This window comes from Gadus macrocephalus, chromosome 4 (genome assembly GCF_031168955.1).
Source record: "Gadus macrocephalus chromosome 4, ASM3116895v1".
Lineage (NCBI taxonomy): Eukaryota > Metazoa > Chordata > Actinopteri > Gadiformes > Gadidae > Gadus > Gadus macrocephalus.
The window spans coordinates 15,893,687-15,901,530 of NC_082385.1; the positions used below are offsets into that span (position 1 = coordinate 15,893,687).

The following is a 7,844-nucleotide window of genomic DNA, read 5'->3' on the forward strand; positions in this document are numbered from 1 at the left end:
CGCACACATGAAAAGGCTGTTTCAAGGCAATATTGGAGACAACAGACTCAAGTTCATGGCTCACCTGGGCAGAGTGAGGAAATGCCGAATCGCTGATGCCTGGCATTCAGAGCACTGCTGGCAGGTGCACTCCAAATCTGAAGGCTGAAGGAAAGCCCTATGTGAGTAACAGTGGACCAGTGTAAATGTAACGTACCAACACAACAGTGTACTGACTTTGAAGTAGAGTTGGAGGCCGGCTATCAACGACGGGTGGAGGTCAAAGGAAAGTGGTTCTGCTCCCCGTCCAGGAAGCCCTTGTCACCACAGCTTTTAAGACGGGCAGAGATCCGGACATCTTTAACCATTAGAACACAGCAGACCAGATCATGAAGCCAAAAGTGTTAGCGTAGCAGTGATTGACTATGATATCCATCATTGAATGAAGGAGCTACTACAGTGGTACTATTACAACAATAATACATTCAATGAAGTCAAGCGTTACCTTGAGCAGGTGCAGACACACTGCAGTCTGAACTCAAAGTTCTGGACGGGGCAGATGTAGCTGGGTGACGTGGAGGTCTCCTGTAGTGCCTCACCTTCCATCTTCATCTTCATGAGGACGAGGAGCAGGAACTCATGAGCATCCTGTCAGAAACCAGCAGCCCAGTTGAGATGTGTTTACTTCTCAAGAGATAAGGAGTCATCAGCTGTACCTGCTCAGAGCAATGCTCTTACTGCTCGTTGAACTCTGCCAGACAGCTCTTAATAGACCACAGGAGTCGGTGCTTGCCTTTGTAGGAGCCCTCACCCTGCCATGATTTATAGAGATCCCCCAAGCACCTGGGGAACAGCATACCAAGACCAAGGGCAATCAGTAAACTTAATATTTTACATTGGAGCATTCCATTTGTCAGTAAATCATCCAAGCTGTACTGTATTGTTTAAGGGCTAAGGGTCAGGTTTGCCTCTAGTGTGAGGGCTAAGGGTCTGGTTCTCTAGTGTGAGGGCTAAGGGTCTGGTTCTCTTCTAGTGTGAGGGCTAAGCGTCTGGTTCTCTAGTGTGAGGGCTAAGGGTCTGGTTCTCTGACTAGTGTGAAGGCTAAGGGTCTGGTTCTCCTCTAGTGTGAGGGCTAAGGGTCAGGTTCTCCTCTAGTGTGAGGGCTAAGGGTCTGGTTCTCCTCTAGTGTGAGGGCTAAGGGTCTGGTTCTCCTCTAGTGTGAGGGCTAAGGGTCTGGTTCTCTTCTAGTGTGAGGGCTAAGGGTCTGGTTCTCCTCTAGTGTGAGGGCTAAGGGTCTGGTTCTCCTCTAGTGTGAGGGCTAAGGGTCTGGTTCTCTTCTAGTGTGAGGGCTAAGGGTCTGGTTCTCCTCTAGTGTGAGGGCTAAGGGTCTGGTTCTCCTCTAGTGTGAGGGCTAAGGGTCTGGTTTTCCTCTAGTGTGAGGGCTAAGGGTCTGGTTCTCCTCTAGTGTGAGGGCTAAGGGTCTGGTTCTCTTCTAGTGTGAGGGCTAAGGGTCTGGTTCTCCTCTAGTGTGAGGGCTAAGGGTCTGGTTTAGGGATCGACCGATATATCGGTCGGCCGATATTATCGGCCGATATTCGCGGTTTTTACGTGAAAATCTGCCGATATGCGGCAGATTTTCGCAGATTTTATTTTATTTATTTATTTTTTTTCACTTGTTCTACCTCACCTGTTTTTAATATTTGTTAAATATTGTTCATCTACTTGTTCTTACTTGTTCTACTTCACCTGTTTTTACTATTTGTTACATATTGTTTTTTATATTGAAGTTCAATAAATGTTCCATTAAAAAATAAAAAATAAATAAAAATAAAAATCAGCTCAAGAAAATCGGTATCGGCGTATCGGCGTATCGGCTAAGGCTGAGGAAAAAATATCGGCATCGTATCGGCCCTAAAAAATCGGTATCGGTCGATCCCTAGTCTGGTTCTCCTCTAGTGTGAGGGCTAAGGGTCTGGTTATCTTCTAGTGTGAGGGCTAAGGGTCTGGTTCTCTACTGGACCTCAGCAGCTTCAGCAGGGTTCTTCTCCTGGGGCTCCAGAGGTCCTCCTGCCCCGTGATGTCCCTGTTGGGCAACCTGGAGAAAACACATCACATAGTCAACGTTCCAGCCTGTAGTTTATAGTAGGGAACATGTGGTTTTAAAGAAGATACAACCAATGTGCTAGAAAGTGTAAATCTCTAAACTATGGACTATAAGGGGGTGAAGGTATCAGCGGCCCCGAACAGAGGCTGCTTGTATTCATGTTTATTCTCTCAAGAAGCAGCTTCAGAGATGTTCTTCTTGTATATTACCCGAGGGCCTCCTTGCATTGCTGGTTCTTGCTTCTACCAGAGGAAGCCTGCGGCCGGCTACTCTCGGCCCTCTGGGGCTGACTGCACCCCACAGGGACGAGGGGAACAGAGAGGGAAACAAAGCCATGAGTAACGTCACATAATAGCAAAATTAAGTAATTCATTCATCGATATCTATCTGATGTCCAAGCCTGTGCTGATGGATCTCCTTGATGCAATCAACAAAGGTTGGCTCCTGCCGACGTACCGCTGCATAGATGAGAATCGACAAGGCCGGGACACCTCTAAAGACAGACCACCACAACATTATAATTGGTCTGTGAGACATGGAGTCTACTCAATGGAGGTGTTATTCAAAGTACAAGTTATCTGGGCAGGAGGCCCACTGGTCAGGTCACAAGTGAGGATGGGAAGTGATGTTTTAAAGGACAAATAAAAAGGCAGGAATACAAATTGCAAAGTTACAAACATGGATTAGTCATTTTTGGCATCATTGCACCGGCGATGAACTTAATGCTACTTGTTACCTACATTTTATTCCCCAATACATCCTCATCAAGCAGGGGGGTGTCCTCTGAATTCCCTGATCTGCTTTGCTCACTGACATCCGATGACCATCCTGGTGGGGAGGAGACATCACTGCTGCTGGGGGTGATGACATCTGGAAGACCAAGGATTCCTGTTGGGGGGAGAGAGTGGGGGGGGGAGGGACAAGGAGACACAGGGGACAGAAGAACAGGAACAGGGAATAGAAAAGGGAAGGATGTGGCACTGGAAACAGGAGAAGATGGGGACGAGAAGAGAGAGGCGGGGAGATCAGAAAAAGGGGGGGATGTAGTGGGGGAGACACGAGTAGAGGGGAGAGATGTAATGGGGGAGACAGGAGAAGAGGGCAGGGATGTAGTGGGGGAGACAGGAGAAGAGGGCAGGGATGCAGTGGGGGAGACAGGAGAAGAGGGGAGAGATGTAGTGGGGGAGACGGGAGAAGAGGGGAGAGATGTAGTGGGGGAGACACGAGAAGGGGGGGGATGTAGTGGGGAAGACACAAGATGAGGGGAGACATGTAGTGGGGGAGACAAAATAAGAAGGAAGATATGTAGTGGGGGAGACACGAGAAGAAGGGAGAGATTTAGTGGGGGAGACTCAAGAAGAGGGGAGGGATGTATTGGGGGAGACAGGAGAAGAGGGGAGGGATGTAGTGTGTGGGGGAAATAAGAAGGGGGAGGGATGTATTGGGGGAGAGACGAGAAGAGGGCAGGGATGTAGTGGGGGAGACAGGAGAAGAAGGGAGAGATGTAGTGGGGGAGACAGGAGAAGAGGGCAGGGATGTAGTGGGGGAGACAGGAGAAGAAGGGAGAGATGCAGTGGGGGAGACAGGAGAAGAAGGGAGAGATGCAGTGGGGGAGACACGAGAAGGGGGGAGACATGTAGTGGGGGAGACAAAATAAGAAGGAAGATATGTAGTGGGGGAGACAGGAGAAGAAGGGAGAGATGTAGTGGGGGAGACAGGAGAAGAAGGGAGAGATGTAGTGGGGGAGCCACAAGATGAGGGGAGATATGTAGTGGGGGAGACACGAGAAGAAGGGAGAGAATCAGTGGGGAAGACTCAAGAAGAGGGGAGGGATGTATTGGGGGTGAAATAAGAAGGGGGGAGGGATGTAGTGGGGGAGAGACGAGAAGAGGGGAGAGATGTAGTGGGGGAGACAGGAGAAGAAGGGAGAGATGTAGTGGGGGAGACAGGAGAAGAAGGGAGAGATGTAGTGGGGGAGACAGGAGAAGAAGGGAGAGATGTAGTGGGGGAGACGGGAGAAGAGGGGAGGGATGTAGTGGGGGAGACAGGAGAAGAAGAGAGGGATGTAGTGGGGGTGTAATAAGAAGAGGGGAGGGATGAAGTGGGGGAAAATCGAGAAGAGGGGACGGATGTCTTGGGGGAGACATGAGAAGAGGGGAGGGATGTCGTGGGGGAGACATAAGAAGAAGAGAGAGATGGGAAAGTGTGGAAGAAAGAGGGTTCCTTCTGTGGCAGCGATACAACCACAGGAGGTGCCGGGCGCTGGTCAGGGGCTCCTCCATCTTCCTCCATGGCACGCTGTTTGTAGAAAGGTGAGAATAATTTGTAATATAACAATATTTTAATGATGATGGGTAAAATAATTATGTTTCATGATTAATTAAAATAATAATAAATAAGAAAACACAAGCAGTTGTTATGCATATATGTTCAAACGTTTGAACGGTGTATACACCTTTATATATATATTATATATATATATTTATACCATTGGTCATGGGGAATACTCGATTCTGATTTGCTGCAGGATGTGCATTAATCCCTGATTTACGGACACATGTGTACGGAGCCCCTCTGGTGACATCTGGGAAAAAAATATATCTCTGTTTGCCCGATTTAGTGATCTGTTTGCATGACTTGATAATCTGTGGCCACAATTTAATAAATTGCGGGAACGAGATAATTAATTTGTGGCCACAGTTTAATAATTTGTGGGAACAAGATAGTTAATTTGTGGCCACAGTTTAATAATTTGAAGGAACAAGATAATTATTTTGTGGCCACAGTTTAATAATTCGAGTGTGGCTGTGTTGTCTATTGTCGCAGCAGGGGTTAGACGCATGTCGGCTATGGACAAGATAGAAGAGATATCGTTCTATTTTAACCTCGGAATGAATTACAATGACTTTAGAATGTTATTGTAGGCTAATTCATTCCGAGGTTAAAATAGAACGACATGCGTCTAACCCCTGCTGCAACATATAGACAACCACATCATAAAACACAACATAAGTAGGCCTATCTCGTTCCCACGAATTATTAAACTGTGGCCACAAATTAATTATCTTGTTCCCACAAATTATTAAACTGTGGCCACAAATTAATTATCTCGTTCCCGCAATTTATTAAATTGTGGCCACAGATTATCAAGTCATGCAAACAGATCACTAAATCGGGCAAACAGAGATATATTTTTTTCCCAGATGTCACCAGAGGGGCTCCGTACACATGTGTCCGTAAGTCAGGGACACATGGGGCTCCGTACATGTGCTATAGACCTGTGTAACTGTGTAACTGTGGTATAAAGGCTGGGACGATTTTCAAATTATAAATATGTACAATTTATGTTGAAAGTATAGACCGTCGCGATACCCATTGAAACGAATGGCGCGGTGATGCGGTCTTCAAAGCGAGCTGGTAAATTGTGAAAAATGAATGAAACTGTAATCAGACAATGCAGTTATAAGCTATATACCCTAGAGTATCTGTGTTATAAAGGCTGGGAATTTCGAATTATAAATATGTATAATGCATAACGTTAGATCTCTGGCTCATAGCTGAGCGGACTAGAATACCTCCCGTCACCAAGTCGTAAGGTCCGTCCTATTTACTGGAGGAGTGAACAACGTTTTCGTTGCATAAGAACCTTACGGGAGGGTAATGATTGTTCCAGGTATCAGTCAAACCCTCAGGCGTTACCAGAGAAACATAGGCATGGCTTGTGAAAAACTTTAGATTTGGATTGTAAAACGCATGAATATAAAAACGTAAAAAAACAATACTACGGCCACTTGCCAAGTATTGGTGATCAGCAGAGAAATAGTTCGCCAAAGACGTTGACGTCGCTTAGCAACCGAATACGCTGGGTAACCGGCCTACTTGCGGACTGGTACGAAAGTCGGAATCAGAGGCAAAAAGTCCACTTTCCTTGACAGCAGTCATATGCTTAGCAAGGGTAAATTATCAAGTCGGGAAGGCCACACACACTACCGTTCAAAAGTTTGAAGTCACTTAGAAAGGGTCAATGCAGCCTGCAGCCTTCAGAACGTCCAGGTCGCTTCATGTTCAAAGCCCATGGTTCAAAGAACAACAAATAAGAAGTTGGCAGCAAAATGTGCTTTAAGAAAATAATTTATTGAAACAAGGCTTCAGTGTTGGCCGTAAATATCGGGTTACTAATCGGGACCATTACATAAATGCCGATAATTATATTGTTTGCGTTTCATAATTTGATTTAAGGTTTCCATCGCAACCTGAAGGAGAGATAGCAAGGTGTAACATTCAAGAGTTATGATTAAGATTCTATTTTACCTGTCTGGAGCAACAGCCACCCATGTTTTCTTTCCTCTCGAACAAGTAGAGTGAAGTACAAATAATTATTAACTTAAGGAATAATTAACAACAATTAGCAAAGACCACTTCGTGAAGCGTGTGTCCGCGTAGCGTCTCGGTTGAATGAGGCACTGATGCGGTCGTCAAGGTGACCAGGGACCTCAGAACCTCTTAAAACAAGCCTTATATGGTAATGTGATGGATGTCGACATCACAGTCTCATCATAGATCATTTTTTCCGTATATCAATCTCTGACCGTTTCAGACCGTCACATTTAGCATTAAAAATAAATCGAAAGGGATGGATGCAAGCTTTTCGTTATTAGTATGCTTTTATTGTATGATCATCGCTGTACATCAACCATGATTGGCAACATGCTATGTCACAGTCTGTCCAAATAATGATAACAAATTGAAAATGATTGAAAAAGAAAGATAGGGTTTGATATGAAACATTGAGGGCCAGGTGTCTCCATGTTCTGATCCCCGCAAGAGGGCCCGGTCCAACTCATCGACTCAACTACTAGAATAAGACCCCTGCTTGCTAGGATTCTTTAGTTGACCAACAGGGGGCGCTATTGCCATTAAATAATATACCTGCCAGTTGGGATAGTAGTCCCACATGATTGAACATTTGCAAACATTTGCGCCGCTTATTACATTGTATGTGCAAACAAATGTGGAATATCGCTCAATACGCACTTGACCGTATGCTACTTTTCATCTAGAAACTTACTTTTAGATGCTTTGAATACATAAGATATACATTGATATTTTTCATATCCATGAATACATTATACATTGAGTATATCTATATCAAAGAGCCACTGATGGTTACAGTAGTCCTCCACGAATACATTAGATATACATTGAGTATATATAAGGGCCACTGATGGTTACAGTAGTGCACCATGAATACATTAAATATACATTGAGTATATATCTATATAAAGAGCCACTGATGCTTATAGTCCTCCATGAATATATTAGATATACATTGAGTATATATCTATATTAAAGCGTCACTTTCCACTAGCTATACTTTGAGTAATATATCTGTTCGGCTCTGATTGGTCCACAGCACAGCAGTGGCTCCCTGGTTGGCTCTGATTGGTCCACAGTGCAGCAGTTGCTCACTGCAGTGACATTCAGATCAACCAATTATCAAAGGGGTTTGTAATACTATGCCGCCCATTTAGCCGAGGTAAAATGACAGATGTGATTTTTAATAAATGAGCATGGTTTTTGTGTATTTACTAAAACATATTTCAACCTCACTTTGCACTACAGCACTCACCGCATTTTCTTCAGGAAAGGCAAATTGTAGTTATCTTTTGTCTTTGAGGATAGTTGGACTAGCCACAATTGAATTGTGCAAACATCCAACCGTTGATAGATCTATGTATTTCCTCACTTCCTCTGCATTGCT

General features: G+C 44.8%; 1 protein-coding gene across 1 annotated transcript; it reads right to left on the minus strand.

Moving 5' to 3' along the window:
- Positions 1–2,569: 2,569 nt before the first annotated feature.
- On the minus strand, positions 2,570–6,524 carry LOC132456204 (uncharacterized). The gene is made up of 2 exons (XM_060050506.1): positions 6,395–6,524; positions 2,570–4,381 (listed from the first exon to the last, which is right to left on the minus strand). Exon 2 carries the CDS (start codon positions 4,363–4,365, stop codon positions 3,436–3,438), a length of 930 nt encoding a protein of 309 aa, XP_059906489.1. The 5' UTR covers positions 4,366–4,381; positions 6,395–6,524; the 3' UTR covers positions 2,570–3,435.
- Between the last annotated feature and the right edge of the window lie 1,320 nt (positions 6,525–7,844).